General features: G+C 39.1%; 1 protein-coding gene across 1 annotated transcript in view; it reads right to left on the reverse strand.

The window, feature by feature from the left end:
* The window catches only part of SVEP1 (sushi, von Willebrand factor type A, EGF and pentraxin domain containing 1), a 476,820-nt gene that overhangs the window by 18,655 nt on the left and 437,177 nt on the right, over window positions 1-20,988 (reverse strand). Inside the window, exon 47 of the mRNA XM_089674706.1 lies at window positions 5,855-5,950. Within this exon, the coding sequence (XP_089530832.1) occupies window positions 5,855-5,950 (96 nt within the window). The remainder of the gene's footprint in view (window positions 1-5,854; window positions 5,951-20,988) is intronic.

Raw genomic sequence — 20,988 nt, forward strand, 5'->3', positions numbered from 1 at the left:
ATCTATTAGTCCTTTGTATTTTCATGAACAATGGTATGTCTTAAAGTGATTCTAAATCATTTGTTGACCATTCCATTTCATTTATAGAAGCCAAGAAACACAGTCTAACAACTTCCATTCATATGCCAGTCATGGTGCTTTTCATCATAATGGAAAGTCTTTCACCCCATTATCCCTTTGGAATAATATACAGCATCCATTGAGAACACATTTTGATAATGCAGATCATGTTGCTCCTATTTTGGTATAGGAGGCACCCAAACAAGAGTGAAAATAATTTGCTGATAAGTCATTCTCTAAAACATGTCTATAAGGAATTTAACACCGAAGCTAGGTGGACCAAGCTTTCTTGGGCACAAACTTAAATGCATGACATTCTCAACACCAAAGCTTGCAGCATGCTTTTCCACATTATGGTTTTAGGAATAAAATGCTCGTATCAATCTGTAAGACATCAAGCCAAATAAGAATTAATAAATCTGGATAGAGTAGGAAAAGATTGGAACCAGTGTTGGGTTTCCTGGCATGTGGGGCTCCACTTGCCCTTCACTTTATATCATTATGACAATGGTTTAACCAGAGAAGAAGTAAGAGAAAATCTTCAAGAGCAACACATAAAATGTATTTTTTAGTAAAATTGGAGAAGGGTAGAACTCCAGTCAGCTTTTAGATGTTCTGTGAGGGAAGTGCCACACCACAAGTAGTTCAGATACAATCAGTCCTTATCAAACTCTCTTGTTCACAACTGGTATAATATTTATGATTTGTGTGCAGAATATACATTATTATCTCTCTTTATTTAATTTAGATTCCATCAGTCTTTCAGATTGAAAATGGCGAGCATATTTCACATCATCACACTGGCCTGGGTTCAGAAGACTACTGCACTGAGCGTCACTCACATACCATTGTGTGGTGTAACACTGGAGTTAGGCTTTAACATTTTTTACTTCTTCAGTATGAGAGAATGAAGAGGAACAAAGTTCCTAATTTGACGTCATATATCATTTTTGAATAGGTGCCTATTGCATGATGTGAATGGCTATATTATTTTAAGAATTCAGGAATCCAACAGATTCCATAACAACTTGTAAAGTGTTGTGCTGTCTAAATTGCTGAAAAACACTATAAAAACACTTTGAAAGTGATATTAAAAGTTTTTTTACATAACAAACATGTCATACTTACCTGCTATCTGCAGTGGTTTTTCCCAAAGCAGCCACAATCCTCCTCTTCTCGGGTACCCCGGTGGCACTCTTGGCTCATCCCCTCTGTCCAGTGCCCCCAAAAGCAAGCTACTTGTTATGGGGCACTGGTGCATGCTTTTTCCCGAGCCCAGCTTTAGGAATCCATAAAACACATAGAGCCACGGCTCGGCTACGCCCCCTGCTCTCCTCACTGGCTGTGATTGCCTTAGCTAATGATTAGAGAGAGACCTGGGACAGCAGAGGCTCCCATGCAAATCGCTGGAATGAGAGGGGGCTCAGATAAGTATTAAGTGTTGAGGGTGGGAGTGGGGGAGAAACTGCGAGGTGGGGGGAGCAGGACACAGAAGATTTCTTACCTTCATAAATAGAATGCACAAAGGTAAAAAACCTTCAGCCTTTACAACCACTTTAACTTCAAGGTTCAAAATGTGTTTTCTTCCTAAATTACATCTGTATCAATTAGCATATTTTGCTATACCTTAGCAAATTTTACAAACTTTTTCACTTAATTGATACTTTTATTGAATGATAGCGTCTAGAGAATATATCAAGTAAAAAACTCTTACAGGGAAAGTTATCAAAATCATTAATAATTATGAAGGTAATTATAGCTCATTGCTGAACTTCACATTTTTATTGGATCCCTAGGTAGAACTGTCTAGATTAAAATGACTTATTGAACTAACAGATCATTTTTATTTTCTTTGGTTTAAGACATACTAGTCTTTGAATTTCAGAGACTTGTGGTTAAAGCTGAGCTTCATGTATGAATTTTGTTGCATAGTTACATTGCTTGGCCATACCTGTGGGACTGCTGCAGAAGCAGAAATTCATTGTAATAGTCACTGGTACTATAGTGAATACAGCTGTCTTCTAGGCTCCATGCAGAATGCTGGCATGCTACATAATAACTACAGGGGGTCCCTCGCTTGGCACAGTTGCCATTGCATTTTGCTTGATGAATGGAAGACATTCTGTTATTGGCCAAGAGGGAGAGATGGAATGGTGATGTAACAATCTCCATGTTGCCCAATCAGAGAATGCTTTGCATTAAATGGCAGTGAGTGACCCCCTGTGGTTACAGGGCAACTCTTTTGGGGCCATGAAGACAGCAGCAATTACTGCAGTATCAACAGCGGCCCCACAGGTGTGATGTATGCATACCTGCACTGGTTCAAGCCGTACCTATGTAACTGTGCCTCAAAATACATACATGGAATTCTGCTTTACTATGAGTGGAACCTGAGACACATTATGATTTCTAGTCCTGGGTATAAGTATTGAGCCAGCATCTGAACTTAAGATAAATGTGGAGAACTGTAATTGGTTAAATACCTGAAAACTACTCAATGAGAATTTTCTAAGAGGAAAAAGCTTATCACTTTTCTTCATAACTGCTCTTCTTTTGTCAAAATACACCCTAAAAGGAACTGACACAGAATGCTTCTTCCCACCTCTTCCCCGCTGGATTAGCCTTGCTACCACAGGTTGGAGCTACCATAACAATTCTTTTCTATCAACACCAATCCAGATTCCACTATGTGATTACCAATGATCTCCCTATATTGGTAAGCCAAGAGATAGTACACTTTTGTATCATTTCCTTTATATTCACTGCCTGAATATATAAGAAACATTATTTTTAGAGGAGTACTAGATAGCTGCTAATATACAAAGTATAAACACATAATTTCATTTATACATTTTACATTCGGTTAATGGAAAAAATAAACACAAACATTCATAAAGAGAGATGCTTGCTTCAGTAAATTCCAGTAATGTTGAGTTTTAAGCCTTTACTTGCAATAAATCTGGAATTTGTACTGTAGTCATTGATTTGCCTGTTTCCAAATCGTTTGTAGCTCCCATCTCATGAAGTATCACTTCTAAAATAGTTTACTGCAACCTTTGCGATATGTCATTTCATGCTTAAATCATTGCTAAGAAATGATGCAACTGAGCAGTTTATAGCTGAAAAATACATTGCTGCTCTGTCCTTCAACATATCTTTCCACAATACAAAGTCATTCGTTATTGACAATATAGCTGTGATTTGTGTGTGTAGATCTCCCTGTAATCCAGCACTGATTTAACTTACACAAAAATTAAAAGAAAGAAAGAAAGTCAGTGCAAGTTTAAACTCGTGATCATTTTAATGAATGGAATTACTTTTGGCAAACTTATTTTCACTTGTTCTCACCGCATTGTCTCTCCTAGAGAAGAATAAAAAAGCATTCTTGAACATAACAGTATTGCATTGTCTTTAAAAGTGGATCTGCTTTTTATTAATAGTTCTAACATCTCATAAATATCTTCACCAAATTTAGCTTTCTTTTTCTCTCTCGTTTTTGAAGTAGAGGATTTATACTATTGATATAATTTCATTTTAGATTGTTTGTACCCGTGGAAGGAATTATAATTGGGGAAAAATCTAGAATTTGAAAAGATTGCCTTGGAATGCTGCAATACTATTGAAGTTTTACCTTTTGCTCCTGTTGTACTTCTCATTTGTTATCAGTACCTTTTATGTATTTGAATGATTATTTATACTTTAGAAAATGCATATGCAGTTTTGTAAATTGTCTTTAAACACAAAAAACAAAAATGTAAAGGAGTTCTAAACTCAAAACGATCTTTACCTTAATGCAAAAAAACCCACTACTTGTTACACCCCCCCCAAGGCCTTAAACACTAACAGAAAAACCTTCTAAAAAATATTTAAAATGTTCTGTAGAATAGGAGAGGGGCAGGGTACCATATTACTATCTTGTTTCTACGTTCTTGATAAAATCTGGTGAATTAGTGTTATCATTCTAGGACTGAAGGGTATTACTGGCAGATTTACCAGGGTAAAAAAAAAGAACATAAAAACATAAAAAGCATAAACCAAATGCTGCCATCACATCTAAGGGCTGGTAAGATGCAATATATTACATTTTGTTTTTGGGTTTAGATATGCTTTAAATAGGTTTTCCATTTTCCAGTAAAAATACATTTTTGATCCAGATATCCATTTGTGATCCATAGTAATGTAGTGATATTACTCCTACAATCATCTTGCATGCAGCAGTGGCACCCTTGTCCTACAGTGGTTTATGTTGTCTCAGCTAGTCAGATATAACACCAATCACAGGGTGTCCTACAGATGAAACATAAGAACACATCTTGCCATGACATATAGAGGCCCGACCCACACACACTTTGTATAGAGCTCCCCCACTTGTTATAAAAGATATGGCTTAGTCAACTATAATGAAGAGACATATACAGGTCCCACACCTTATAACAGACATGGCTTAGCCAACTATTATGAAGAGACATATACAGGCCCCACATTTTATAACAGACATGGCTTAGCCAACTATTATGAAGAGACATATAGAGGCCCCACACTTTATAATAGACATGGATTAGCCAACTATAATGAAGACACATAAAAAGGCCTCACACACACATTGTATAGAGCCCCCCCCCCCTTATAATAGACACAACGTAACCAACTATAATGAAGATTCATATAGAGGCCCCACACTTTGTAACAGACTTGGCTTAGCCAACTATAATGAAGGGACATATAGAGGCCCCACACTTTGTAGCAAACATGGCTTAGCCAACAATAATGAAGAGACATATAGAGATCTAACACAAAATTTCTATAGAGCCCCACACTTTATAACAGATATGGCTTAACCAACTATAATGAAGAGACATATAGAGGCCTCAAATAAACATTGTATAGAGCCCCCCCCCCTTATAAAAGACACGGCTTAGCCAACTAAATGAAGAAACATAGAGGTCCCACACTTTAAAACAGACTTGGCTTAGCCAACTATAATGAGGAGACATATAGAGGTCTAACACACAATTTCTATAGAGCCCCACACTTTATAACAGATATGGCTTAACCAACTATAATGGAGACATATAGAGGCCTTAAATAAACATTGTACAGAGCCACCCCTCCCCTCCTTTATAAAAGACACGGCTTTGCCAACTATAATGATGAGACATATAGAGGTCCCATACTTTATAACAGACTTGGCTTAGCCAACTATAATGAAGGGTCATATAGAGGTCCCACAATTTATAACAGACTTGGCTTAGCCAACTATAATGAAGGGACATATAGAGACCCACACTTTATAGCAGACACAGCTTAGCCAACAATAATGAAGAGACAAATAGAGGTCTAACACACAATTTCTATAGAGTCCTGCACTTTATAACAGATATGACTTAGCGAAGAGACATATAGAGACCCCACATTATATAGAGCCCACCTCCCCCCTTTTAGAACAGATATGGCTTAGCCAACTATAATGAAGAGATGTATAGAGGCCCAACACATACTTTGTATCCAGCACCCCCCCACACTCCGGTTATATCAGATATGGCTTAGCCTACTATAACAAAGAGAGGTATAGAGGCCTCACGTACACTTTGTATAAAGAACCATAGTTTATAACAGATTTTAGGTTAGCCAACTATAATGAACAGATGTATAGCGACCCCCCCCCCCCGCTCACTTGTTATAACATATAAGGTTTAGTCAACTGTAATGAAGAGACGTATAGAGCCCCCCTCCCTCAAATTGTTATAACAAATAAGGCTTAGCCAACTATAATAAATTAGATGATAATACATACGTTCTTCACAGAGCCGTCCCATCCAGCCTTCAGGACATGAACATGCGTTTGGTCTTTCACATACACCACCATTCTGGCAGGGAAACCTGCATACAGCTTTAAATAAAAAAGAAAATAAAGAAAATATAAAAAAAATGTTTTTGTGAAATCACAAAATACGCGCATGAGTATTGAGTTTGATACAGATGTTCATTACACATAGTTTACTTAAAATGCAAAAATATTAAATATTAATTGATTAGCTAGATCTGTAGTTCAAAAGGCAATTGCGCTTGAAAACAGAATCAGAGCATTATTATTATTAGTTCCACACGGAAATTTTTTAACCTTCCAGTCAGTGCTGTAGTTTTTAATCACCCCTGTTTTTCCAAAAACAACCCAAATATTTTGGCCTTTCCTAAAGAACTAGTAAAATCATTCTACAGTTACTGTACATTAGAGACTAATTAAAGTAGGCCTATAGTCAAATGTTAACATAACAGTAGTCTTCCTGGAATGAATAAATAGTTAGAGATTTGCTGAAGTAGTTACTTTTGCTGGAGATTTCCTGCTGCTACATGTTCAGGCTGAAAGCCGAGATTACAAGGTTTCTGCTGGCGGGGAGGATTGGAGTTCAGATTGGCTGATCCATTCAGCAGAGACTGTGTGACCTAAAGCATAACCCTTTAGACAAGTGCCAAGTACTAAAGGGTGCCTGATTCAGCATTTTCTCCATAATGGTAAACATTTAGCTCTTCTGTTATTCTTTATTTATAAATCTAGGCGATTATAGAGGTAAATTTTTAAAAATAAAAAAGATGTTATATTTACTGACTCGATGCAATGGTATCACACAGATCTGTCCCTTACCTCCTCTTCTGGAGTCCCCCATCAGTGCTCTCCACTCCTTCTTCCGAGTGTCCCTTCAAGCAAGCTGTGTGCTGAGGGGCATCCATGTTGGCATGCTCCTGAGCCAGGCTGTGTGCATACATAGACACAGACAGCACTAACTGGCGACATCCCCCTGCCCCCTCCATACATACAAGCAAGGTGGATGGAAAAATCCATCCCCGCCCAAGTGGACATTCTATTCTGACAGTGGCAACCGCTGCTGTCAGAATACACTGAGCAGTGGCAGCAGCCGCTGATCAAGAAAGGTTTTCCAACTTATCCATTTGTCAGAAGTCGATCAAATGGACTTTTGGTGAACAGGGAAGGTGACAAATTGATAAAAATTCTGCAGAATTTCATCCTGCATGTGGCCAGCTTTACTCCTCAATTCTTCTGTATGATAACAACTTGCAAATATGGCATTTCTTAGTGTGGTTCCAGGAAATAACATGACACCATTCTACAGACTTTTCATCACAAAGTACCATAGCATTGATTAGTAATATAACTTAGCAGCTGAAAATGACATGATTGGTAAAATGCATCACGCTGGTTATGTGGTGTGTTCCCTCTTGTACTATGGCACTGCTTTGGCAAGAGGACATTAATTTGTATTGTAACAAAGCAGGGTGCCACATTAAAGAATGCATAGGGTGCCAAGAAATCTAGGCTCCTGCTGAGTCATTTGACAGCACACGTCAAATGTAGGGCAGAACGAGTTAGGACTAAAGTCGAGTTGGCTTTGTGGACTTGCCAATCAATGAAAGGATGTGTGAATCTTGCAGATGTTTCTACTTGTCTGTTTACCTTATTGTGCACCTGAAAATCCAACTATGGCAAGGCAACAGCACTAGTAGTTTAACCTAACAATGGAAGACTGTTTAATATTTCAGGCACTGCAAGGTAGCCCTAGTGATTTATGAGTCGGCCAGTCAATTATGCATAAGTCTTCTGTACATAAACTGGGACTCTAACATACAAGTACTGCTGGCAAAGAAGAATCTGAACACTGTGCCTGGCAATAGAAAAAAAAGAGTGTAAGGTATCCCCTGAATATTTTATATCTGTCAAGAGTTTAACTGCACTTGATTCCTTATTAAGACAAAACATCCTACAGAAATAGTGGCTTATGATTTGTATAATATAGCCTTGCAAAAAGCTGTGAACTAGCAAATGTATTCACTTAAAACCTAGGATTATAATAATACGTCCTTTGAAATGTAGCTTCAGGCATTTATTGCAGCCTGTGTCAACAAGAACAAAGAAAAATGTTTTGAATCAAAGCATTGGGAATGCCTGTTACTTACTGCAGATATTCTAACAATTTATTGTACAGTCTGGTCTTTCAACTCCCCTGCCGGAATGTTTAAAGAACAAAAAGAGAATGAAGGGAGCAGGAAGAGAGTAGGAGGTGAGCAAAACAGGTGTATTCACAGTAGTATCAGTGGTTGCAATGTAATTGATGGGTATGTACAGGTGTATATAATGTGTTTATAGCAGTTCCACTTTCATAGAACAGTACAAAACCCTTTTTCCTGTAGTTAGAGGAGCAATGTGTGGATACACAAAAACATTCCAATAAACTGAATGTACAGTATATACATGTTTGGAACCTATACAGATTGCTACAAAGACAAATAGGATACTGTATCTCTAGGAGGAATGCCTTGGGGGTAGAGAGTAAAGAGTTAGGGGCCTGTAAATAGTCTTGCTATAGAGCCCCATCATGCATAGTTACACCCCTGGATATAACACCTGTGTGAGGGGACGGAATATACAGAATAGTACCCCACACTGCAGCTGCTTGTATTGTCATATTACCACATACCTTGCACTTGTAACACTTATTGTGTACTAGAATCACAAAACACATTTATAGTAAGGTTGTTTTTGTCTCTGTACAGTATCTAAGTGACCAGAGTTTTGATTATATGTTTAACCGCTTGCCGTCCAGCCACTGTGTAAAAACGGCCAAAGGGTGGCACTGCTGCGCAAAATCACGTTTTAAAACGTCATTTTGCAAAACAGGTAGGGGGCGCGCGCGAGGCGTGTGCCCCCCTACCCGTCCCGCCGATCGTGGCCGCTGGTGTCAGTCACCGGGTCCCGGCGGGGCATTACCCACCAGGGTTCCGGCGATTGCAGGCAAACAGTGGAACAGAGCACAGCTGCATTGTTTACAATGCAGTTCTGCTCCCTGTCAGTTTCTAACACACTGATCCTGAGAGCTGCCATGGCCAGGCATAGATATGAGAGTATAATGTGTTTTATGCATTTCAACGACAATACACTCTGTCATCCTCGGGGTGACCCGGAAATTGATTGGCTCCACAAAATTCAGCCCCTCGCAAATCACCCTAACCAAAAATTTGCAGATGTCTATACTCCCCAGCAAAACATCTGCGTTGATGAGTCCCTGATTAATTTTTCTGGCTGCCTTGCATTCAAACAATTTCTCCCCAGCAAGCTTGCCAGATATGGGGTCAAGATGTAGAAGACCTGTGAGAGGGCAACAGGCTATACTTATATGTTTTGGATTTAGGAGGGAAAAGATAGTCACGTGGAGCCCCCGGATGCCCAGACTACATGGGGAGCAGTGGCAAGATAGTTTGGGACTTTGTGTCATCCTTTTTCCATATGGGGTACTACTTATACGTGGACAATTTTTATTCAAGCGTGTAACTATTTAGACATTTGTACAATCTTGGAACTGGCGCATGTGGCAAAGTGTGACCTAATGTGTGCCCACCATTAGAAGTGGATGCAGGGCAGTATATTCTAATGGTGGGCATACTACACACTTTTTCTGGCAGAGATTTCTTCTCTTTTTTTCCATTTAGTCCACAGGCTGCATACAAAAAAAAAAAGAACATAGCATATACACCCAACAAGGACCAGCGACGTACTGGTACATCACTGGACTTTGACTGGTTATACTACAGCTGCAGGCATCATCCTGGTATTTTTCAGCCGGCGATTGGCTTTCATGTAAAAGCAATCCTAGTGGCTAATTAGCTGCAGGATTGCTTTTACAAGTAGCGGGAAAAAATGCCCCCTTCCCCCACGGCCTTCTCGGACAGTCCCATGCCATCGGGGGGAACCTGAGAATGCAGCCGGTGTTTCTGCTAGCTGACTATAGAGCTGATTGGAGACCAGAATGGTGCCAATCATCTCTATAGTCTAAGAATTCGGAAGCTACGAGCATTTCATCACTTCAGTTTCGCAGGATATAAACAGCGCCATTTGTAAATTGGGAAAGCATCTGATCACACCGATTTTGCTTTGATTAGATAATGTAAGGGCTGAGGAGATATCTAGAGTCTAATAGACTCCAGATTTCTCAAAAAAGAATATATGACAATGCCCATTGAAGTTATAGGGGATATTTGCACTCCCTGTGATAGCATTAAAAGTGATAAAAAAAATGAAAGGTACAGTGTAAGAATAATTAAAAAATCAAAATAACTTAAAAAAAATACTTTGCCCCTCCCATGCACGCACACCTGTGTGCACAAGCGTTGACCCTGTGCCGGTATGTAAACAGCGGTTGCACCATACATGTGAGGTATCGCCGTGAACGTCAGATCAAGGGCAGTACTTCTAGAACACTAGACCTCCTCTGTAAATCTAAAATGGTAGCTTTTAGAGGCTTTTAAAACGTTGCCTATGGATATTAAAAATGTATGCAGTTTGTCGCCATTGCATGGGGCATGCGCAGTTTTAAAGCATGTCATGTTTGGTATCTATTTACTCGACATACCATCATCTTTTATATCTTACCAAATAATTGGCCAATATATTGTGTTTTTGTGCATTAAAAGTAAAAAAAGTATATATATTTTTAAAATTGCTTTTGAAAAATCGCTGTGTGAGTACTATGTGCCATAAAAAATTGTAGTACCCACCATTTTATTCACTAGGGTGTCTGCTTTAAAAAAATATATAATGTTTGGGGGTTTAAATTAATTTCCTAGCAAAAGAATACTAATTTTTTTCATGTGAACAAAAAGTGTCAGAAAAGGCTTGATCTTCAGGTGGTTAGAAGAGTGAGTGATGTGTGGCATAAACTTCTAATGCTGGGCATAAAACGCCCCCACCCCCAAAACGACCCCTTTTTGGAAAGTAGACACCCCAAACTATTTGCTGAGAGGCATGTTGAATCAATAGAAGAATTTATTTTTTTACCCCAAGTTTTTGGAAAATGACAATTTTTTTTTTTTTACACAAAATTGTCACTTAAATGATTTCCTGCTCACACATGCCATGGGTATATGTGGAATTACTCCACAAAACACATTCTGCTACTTCTCTCGAGTATGGGGGTACCACATGTGAGAGACGTTTTGGCAGTCTAGCCAAGTACAGGACCCCAAAATCCAATAAGCACCTTCAGGCTTTTAAAGGGCTTTATTTCCTCATTACACTTTCAGACTACCTATCACAGTTTCGGCGGCCCTGAAATGCCAGGATAGCACCTAACCCCCCCAAATGACCCCTTTTTGAAAAGTAGACACCCTAAGGAATTTGATAAGATATTTTAGCACCTCAAGAAATGCGATGAGCAGTCAGAAAGTAAAAGCTGTGTAAATTCCATTATCTACACCATAGTTTGTAGACGCTATAACTTTCACACAAAACAATAAATATACACTTATTGGGATTTTTTTCAAACAAAAACATATAGCAGAATACATTTTGGCCTAAATTTATGATGACATTTTAGTTTATTTGGATATTTTTTATGAGAAAATATTGTTTTTTTAAAAAACATTGTTTTCTCTTCAAACATTTTTTTGTTTATAGCGCCAAAAATAAAAAGTGCACAGGTGATCAAATACCACCAAAAGAAAGCCCTGTTTGTGTGAAAAAAAGAACATACATTTCATTTATGTACCATATTTCATGACCGCGCAATTGTCCATTAAACTAGCGCAGCGCTGTATAGCAAACAAATGGCATAAATTGCAGTATCTATACCATAGTTTGTTGACGCTATAACTTTCACACAAAGCAACCAATATACACTTATTGGGTTTTTGTTTACCAAAAACATGTAGCAGAATACATTTTGACCTAAATTTATAACTAACTTTGAGTTTACTATATATTTTTTATAGCTGAAAGTAAAAAATATAGTTTTCTTCAAAATTTTTGGACTTTTTTTGTTCATAGCATGAAAAATAGAAAGCGCACAGGTGATCAAATGCCACCAAAAGAAAGCTCTATTTGTGTGAAAAAAAGGACGTAAATTTTGTTTGGGTGCAGCATTGCATGACCGCGCAATTATCAGTTGAATTAGTGCAGCACCAAGTAGCAAAAAGAGGCCTGGTCATTAAGGGGGTAAATCCTCAGGAGTGCAAGTGATTAATACATACTCTACAAAAATGAATTTCTTTATGCTATGCCTACCTTCCCAAAACACTCCCTAGACCTACTTCCTGAGTATCTAGTCTTGCAAACAATACTGTCCTCAGCTGGCAGTATGAGAAATCAGTTAACATCTTTAACAACTTTCTGTGTGCCCACAGTACATTTACTCAATGGGCAACAGCTACAGGCTAGGCGTCATGCCCATACATTGCCTAGCAGATGGAGTGTACAGCAGCACAATCCTACGACCACTGTGTTTGGTGGATCACAGTGCTTGGTACACCAATCATAGCGATTACATGATTACAGTGTAAGCAAAGCAATGGCTTCCATTCATGACAGCTTACTATTGTGATGCTGTGATTGGCCCACAGCTATCACATGGTGTCTGGAACCCTGTACCATGTGATTAGCTGTAGTCAATCACAGCATCACAATAGAAAGTAAGCTGTCATCGATGAAAGCCATTCACAACAGTTAAAAAAACTATTTTTCATAACAGTGATTATCTCAAGCAATAATAGTGTAAAAAAAAAATCCCGATCACCGTCCCACAGTAGTACAGTGCCACTGTGGTGACACTGAACTACTCTGATGAAAGTATGTAATAAATGTAAAGGAAGTTTAAATTGTTTTTTTTACACACTGTCACCAGCCAATATCCCTGATCACTGCCATTCCAGTTATTTGATGACACTGTACTACACTGGTGGAAATATGTAAGAAACAATTGTGAAAAAAAATTAATTTGTTTCTTCATTTTGCAAAAAAGTGTGACAAAAAAATGATAACTTCAGAAAACTCATCATGCTTCTTATTAAATACCTTAGACTGTCTACTTTCTACAAGAAATGAGATAGGCCATCAGTACATCAGGATTATTTAATTTTCAAATACATATGCCATAGTTTGTAGACTCTATATCTTTCACACAGACTAAATATTATACACTGATTTGAGTTATTTTTTACCAAAGAAATGTAGCAGACCAAATTGTGAACTAAGTTTATGACGAAAGATTATTTGTTTACAAATTTTAAAAATGTTTTTCATTTCTATGGAAAAAAAAAACCCAGTGGTGATTAATATCACCAAAAGAAAACTCTATTTGGACTCATTTACACTTGCTTCAACTTCTACACACATTAAAGTGCCTACACATGCTTTTTTGATGTGTTTTTGATGTTTCGATGATGCTTCAATTAAGCTTTTTTGGAGCTTTAATGAAGCTTGGCAAATGCCCTGTGTGTGCTGATTTTCTATTTGTTTTAAAGGGGCCCAGTAGAACCCCAGCTCAGTAGTACCCCTGTTCAGCAGATCCTCAGCTCAAATGATCAAATGATTTGGAATGTGATGTCTAGGTGTTATGGTCAGGTGTCTACAAACCTTTAACTATATAGTGTATGTGCTAGAAATATATATTACATTGCTTCTGAAAGCATAACCTGTTATCCAGTGAAAAGGAAGACAGAGTACACAGACAGAATATATATATATATATATATATTTCATTTATTTCCAATATATTATTTTCTTCAGTTGTACACATATTTTGAAATTAAAAGTCCAAAGTGGCTCTATTAGCTTTAAATCTGAATGGAAAGGTTTGCTTTTTGATTTCCCAGTGCTTCCTGCTTCTCATGCCTGAAATACCTACAAAATAAAGCAAAGCTAAAGCTGAATAAAAGTCTTTCAAAAGCTGCCGGTGCTGCAAGGGAGCTAAAAATAAAAAGCAAGAAAAGTACTTGGTCCCTTCCTCGTGTAGAGTACCTGTGATATACAGCATGTCTAAAATACACAAAAATAGGGAGCATTCCCCTGGACGCCCTATAGTGAATGGCATTGAATCAATTAGTGCTAGAATGGGTCAATATATTGATTACTACAACCCATAGTACAAGAAACTACAGCATATTGAGAGACACTAAACACCTACTACAATTATTACAGGAAATAGGAACAACAAATAATATAATGTTGGACACAGCAGATGTAGGCTTACTGCATACTATAATAAATCATAAGGAAGGAGTATATACAGTTAAATAGGTGGTGAACAAAAATATGGAGATAGGCATACAGTGAGCATTACAATAGGCAAGTTACCAGAATAGCAATGAATGCTACATTTGCACCCAGTGTGGTCAAATTATTCATGGCCCAGGGGAAAAACCAGTGCCACTCAAGGTGCTCTGGTAAACAATCTGGTGTCTCACAGCAATGTAAGGGTGCAGGCTGTCTTATGCTTGAAAACAGTGAAGCAAGAGGGGATGAGAGACACAGCACACCACTAACTCAACAGGGTGAGAGAAGGAATGTCAATGGCCTCAGCTTTGAACTCCTCCTAAACTACGCCTTTGATTAATTTCACCCCACCCATCGGGGATTATCCATAGAGGTATCCTGGATCTGGAAATTTTGGTTGGAAAGGAATGGATATGTACAAAAAACGTTTTTACACCAACAAACAGAAACAGCTAAATCCCCAATGACAGTTGTCATCATAAGCCGTGGCAAATTAATATCCCAAGGGACAATTGTTGAGAATAAGAAGAAGAGGATTATGTTAAACAGGTGTATAACATAGAAAACATTTTATTAAGTAGGGATACAGCAAGGAGTTTATTGAGGATCAAACAGAAAAGGTTAAACAAGTTCATAGGGTAGATCTCATTAGAAATAAACAAAGAGAGATCAATAGGGATTAGTATTCACTAGCTATGATTTGGGATTATAATAAACAATACAGGAAGCTGGAAAATATATTTAAGAGACACTGGCCCATATTAAAAGCAGACAAGCATCTTGGACGTATACTCCCGAATAAGAACAAACTTATGTACAAAAAGGGACAAACATTACCAAATTGTATAGTAAAAAATGTAATAGTATCCCCAAAAGAAAGCATGATATTTTTAATGGGAAAGGTTTCTTTGCCTGCGATAGGTGTTACAGATGCAGTAGAGTCAGGAACAATGTTAAGGAGGAAATCATTTTTGTTCTTTGTCAGAGGTAGAGAATATAATATCAAGGACTGATAACATGTTAAACAGAAGGGTTAATATATCTGCTCAATTTAATCTCAATCCCCATGCTGCTAAAAACCACCCACCCTTTTCATGTGCACTCTGGAATACCAGATCTATCTGTAATAAGCTCACCTTTGTCCATGACCTTTTTATCTCCCACTCCCTTAACCTTCTAGCAATTACAGAAACCTGGCTTCAAGCATCAGATTTTGCTTCTCTTGCAGTACTTTCCTATGGAGGCTTTCTTTGGACTCACTCATCCAGCCCCAGTAGTTGGAAAAGTGGTGGAGTTGGTATGCTTCTATCCCCACTGAGCACCTTTGAATTCTTCCCTACCCCTCCCTCTCTATCCTTCTCTTCATTTGAGACTCACTGCATGTGGCTGTTTTCGACAATTTCTATGAGGATTGCAGTGATCTACCGGCCACCTGGATCGGTGTCACGCTTTCTTGATAACTTCTCTGCTTGGCCACCCTACTTTCTCTCCTTGAAATACCCACTATCATTTTTGGAGATTTTAACATCCCCTTTAATGTGAACATCCCAGCTACATCCCAACTCTTCAACCTAACCTCATCTTTTGCCTTAACACAATGGATACAGTCCTCCACTCCCTACAACCTCACAAACACCCCCTTTCCTCTCTCTGATCACAGTCTCATCACCTTCACAGTGTCCTCATCTTCAAACACTTATCCCTCCAAGCAGCAAACAATTACCCGCAGAAACCTTGACCACTTAAACTCCTCTTTTCCACTCTGCAACTGACCGCCTCTATGACAGAATCTCTCCACTGTCCTGCTCTGACCTGGCCACTGCTGTCTACAACAGTTCACTTTCATCCACACTAGACTCACTTGCTCCTCTAACTACACTAAGTATCAGGCCCTGACCATTACATCCATGGCAGACTGATGACACCAGAAATCTTAAGAGACATAGTCGTGCACTGGAGCAATTGTGGCGTAAAACCAAAGCTCAGCAAGCATTCGCCTTATATAAATCTGCTTTCTTAACATACAATTCCTCCCTCCATGCTGCCAAGAAAGCCTACTTTGTCACTCTTATTATTACCTTGTCATCCAGTCCTTGTCGTCTCTTCTCTACTTTTAACTCTCTACTTTCTCCACCTCCACCCAGTAACTCACACACTGCTTACAAGATTGCAAATCATTTCAAAAACACGATTGATACAATTCGTAGGGGCATCTCTGCTACACAGACATCTATCCCACTTAGCATACCTTATACTAAACCTCCCTCAACACTTTCCTCTTTTGACCTTGCTACTACTGGAGAGGTCACTAAAGTTTTCTCTGAAGCCCATCTCACCATGTGCCCCCTGGATCCTGTCCCCTCTCAACTACTACGGTCACTCTCTTGTTCTGTCCTATGCTTCCTCACTCACATCTTCAATCTCTCCCTCTCTAATGGTGCCTTCCCCACCCCTACAAAGCATGCACACATCACTCCCCTGGACCCCACCAACCTGAATAACTTAAGACCCATCTCCCTGCTCCTGTTTAACTCTAAACTCATAGAACGCTTAGTCTCCAATCATCTGAGCTCCTACCTCACTGACAACAACCTTTTTGACCCTTTACAGTCTGACTTTTGCTCACTATACTCCACTGAAACTGCCCTACTAAAACTCACTAATGATTTACTAACTGCAAAAACCAATGGCCACTACTCCATACTCTTACTACTTGACCTCTCTGCGGCTATTGATATTGTTGATCATCTCCTCCTCCTCAATAACTCCACTCTCTTGGCCTCTGAGACACTGCTCTCTCCTGGTTCTCCTGCTACCTATCGCAGCACTCCTTCAGCGTTACCTATAACTCGGTCTCCTCCTCTCCACTTTCTCTTTCTGTAGGGGTCCCTCAAGGTTGTGTCCTTGGACACCTTCTCTTCTCTTCCTACACTACCTTAGTCATTTGATAAACTCCCATGGCTTTAAGAACCATCTCTATCCTGATGACACACAAATCTATCTTTCTATTCCTCACCTCAGCCCTTCATTCTCTTCTCGCATTACTAACCTGACATATCAGCATGGATGTCACTCCACTTTCTCAAACTCAATCTTTCTAAAACTGAGCTCATAATATTCCCTCCAGTCCGTGCCCCCTCCACTGACTTCTCCATCAAGATCAATAATACAACCATCAGTCCCTCCCCTCATGCCAGGGTACTGGGTGTATTCCTAGACTCCCATCTGTCCTTTCAGTCTTAAATCCAATCACTGTCCAAATCTTGTAAACTTCACCTCCTCAACATCCCCAACATACACCCATTCTTAACCTCTGAAGCCACTAAGCAACTTATTCACTCCCTTGTTATCTCTCACCTTGACTATTGTAATTCCCTCCTCATTGGCCTACCTAATGGCAGGCTATTCCCTCTTCATTCTATCATGAATGCAGCTGCCAGACTCATCTACCTTACTAACTGTTCTATATCTGCCATCCCTCTCTGCCAATCCCTCCACTGGCTTCCCATTGCCCAAAAAATAAAATTCAAAACATTAACAATAACATATAAAGCCATTTATAACTCTGTCCTAAATTACATCACCAATCTTATCTCCAAAAATCACTCAAACTGTCCTCTCCGCTCCTCCCACGACCTCCTGCTCTCTAGCTCCCTTCTCTCCTCCTCCCATGCTCGTCTCCAGGACTTCTCCAGCGCTTCCCCCATCCTCTGAAACTCTTTACCCCAATCTATCCAACTATCGCCTACTCTGTCCACTTTTAGGCGATCTCTGAAAACCCATCTCTTCAGGGAAGCCTATCCTGCCTTCAGCTAATAACGGAATCTTCTATTCCTCCTATCAGTTCATCCCCCACAGTTATTACCTTTTGTACCACCAGCCCCTCCCTCTTAGATTGTAAGCTCCAAGGAGCATGGCCCTCCTAACCCTTTTGTATTGAACTGTATTGTTGCTGTATTATCTCCCTTTATATTGTAAAGCGCTGAGCAAACTGTTGGTGCTATATAAATCCTGTATAATAATAATAATATGCCATACGGTGGCCTTGTGAGTTGCAGTATATTGGCTTTATGAAAAAGGCCTTAGCCAAAAGAGTACAAGAACATATTTATAACATTTCTGTGTGTTTTAAAAAACATAATTTATCCAAACACTTTGCTACTTACCATAATAAAGATTCTACATGCATGTTTATTATTTCGGGCTATCAAGAAATATAAAATAAATTGGAGAAGGGGCAAAAGATCAAAGAATTGAGTCAGAAGGAATCGAATGTAGAATTTGACTTGAATTTTTTATCAATGATTTTTAGGTATTTGTTTATAGAAGTGCATTTTAAATTTTGTATACTAGGTGGCGATGAAGTTCGTATTTGCTCCTTTTAGAATAAATAATAAGGCTCGATATCCCATAGGTAGATTGTTTTATTGTACTGTTTTTATATAAGGGGTGGTTTTTATTAGTAATATTGAAGGTTGTTAGCAATACATAGGTTGGGTTATTTTAGTTACTGTGGCAACAAAATAAACAATGACCGAGTATATAACCAGCCGACCATCATTGATCTCCAATCTTACAATTAAAATTACACTTACAAACCCAATCTTGACTCTTGGCACATACCATAAATGTTATACCACTCCAATTGGAGCTGGTCTTGGTACACTGTTCATTCGGTCCAGCTAGTTGGTCTCACGTTTATAGGAAGATGGGAGGAGCTATTGATTTAACTGTTATTAGGAACCAATTTCATTTTTTGGCGTAGTTATATTTATGACTGCATAGTAGTGTGAAAAGGAACAGAAGAATCTTTTTTTCAGAAGGACTTAATAACCCAGAATGGAGTTTAAAATCTAAACTAACCAACTAACTAACGAGGAGGAAGCATCCAAAACCCACTTACTGCAACGGCTATTTTAAGAATGGATAGCTGTCATTGCAGCATGTGGGGGTAAGAATATGCCAAAAAGACAATTTTTTCACTTTCAAAGAAACCATACAGCTCTTGATGTATATAGACAACAGGAGGAGTTGTCAACCAAGTTTTATGAAAAGGGGTATAAAAAGGGGGTATTAAGGAAAGAATTTAGAGATGCAGAGGATAAAGATTGGAAGGAGTTGATTAAGCCAAAAGTGGCACCTCTTGAGGGGAAGGAACAGACATACACTTTTTTTACAGAATAGGGGAAGGGTATTTAAGGAGTAAATCTACACGTCTATTCTTTGCTGTGATTGGACTAAATGTAAGAGGCGGGCCGGTGATGTCACGTTTTTCACCTTATGCAATTAGAGAGCACTTTGAATTAATTCAAAAATTCAGAAAATGCAAAGCATTCTCTGAAAGGCACCAGCGCTGAACAGCGGACCTCCTGTGTTGACAAAGCAGTAGGGAAGCCACTCAGTGCGGGACCTGGAGGCAAGTGAAGATCACTATGGTATATATATATGTATATATATATATATATATATATATATATATACTATATTGCCAAAAGTATTGGGACGCCTGCATTTACCTTAGATTGTATGCCCCTTGAGGGTTAGGGACTGATGTGAATGTATAAAATATACAGTATATGGAAAGCGCTGCATAAATTGGTGGCGCTATATAAGTACCTGTAATAAATTTATATGCACATGAACTTTACTGGCATCCCAGTCTTAGTCCGTAGGTTTCAATATTGAATTGGCCCACTCTTTGTAGCTATAACAGTTTCAACTCTTCTGGGAAGGCTGGCCCCAAGGTTTAGAAGTGTGTCTATGGGAATGTTTGACCATTCTTCCAGAAGCGCATTTGTGAGGTCAGGCACTGCTAGATGAGAAGGTCTGGCTCACAGTCTCCGCTCTAATTCATCCCAAAGGTGTTCTATTGGGTTGAGGTCAGGACTCTGTGCAGGCCAGTCAAGTTCCTCCATCCCAAACTCGCTCATCCATGTCTTTATGGACCTTGCTATGTGCCATGGTGCGCAATCATATTGGAACAGAAAGGGGCCATCCCCAAACTGGTCCCATAAAGTTGGGAGCATGAAATTGTCCAAAATGTCTTGGTATGCTGACACCTTAAGAGTTCCCTTCACTGGAACCAAGGGGCCAAGCCAAACCCCTGAAAAACAACCCTGCAGCATAATCCCCCCACCCACCAAACTTTACACTTGGCGCAATGCAGTCAGGCAAGTACCGTTCTCCTGGCAACTGCCAAACCCAGACACATCCATCGGATTCCCAGACAAAGAAGCGTTGTCACACACTGCTCTAGAGTCTAGTGGCGGCGTGCTTTACACCATTAATCCAACGCTTTGCATTGGACCTGGTGATCTAAGGCAAGTACGGAGGTAATGCAGCTGCTCAGCCATGGAAACCCATTCCATGAAGCTCTCTACACACTGTTGTTGTGCTAATCTGAAGGTCACACAAACTTTGGAGGTCTTTAGCTATTGACTCTGCAGACAATTGGCAACTTCAACGCACTGTGCTCTTCAGCATGCGCTGACCCCGCTCTGTCATTTTACATGGCCTAACACTTAGTGGCTGAGTTGCTGTTGTGCCCAGTTGCTTCCACTTTGTTATAATACCACTAACAGTTGACCGTGGAATATTTAGTAGTAAGAAAATTTCAAGGGTGCACTTACTGAAGCTATCACTGTACCACGCTAGGATTCACTGAGCTCCTGAGAGTGACCCATTTCACAAATGTTTGTAGAAGCAGTCTGCATGCCTAGTTGCTTGATTTTATACAATGATTTAGAGGGGTGTCCCAATACTATTGGCAATATAGTGTATTTATATATATATATATATATATATATATATATATATTTATGTAAATTGATCCAAGCTGGACAAATGTAACTATGTATTACATACCTGAACTT

This window comes from Staurois parvus, unplaced genomic scaffold, assembly GCF_062004578.1.
Source record: "Staurois parvus isolate SC_StPar_1 unplaced genomic scaffold, SC_StPar_1.0 ptg000012l, whole genome shotgun sequence".
NCBI classification, from domain to species: Eukaryota; Metazoa; Chordata; class Amphibia; order Anura; family Ranidae; genus Staurois; species Staurois parvus.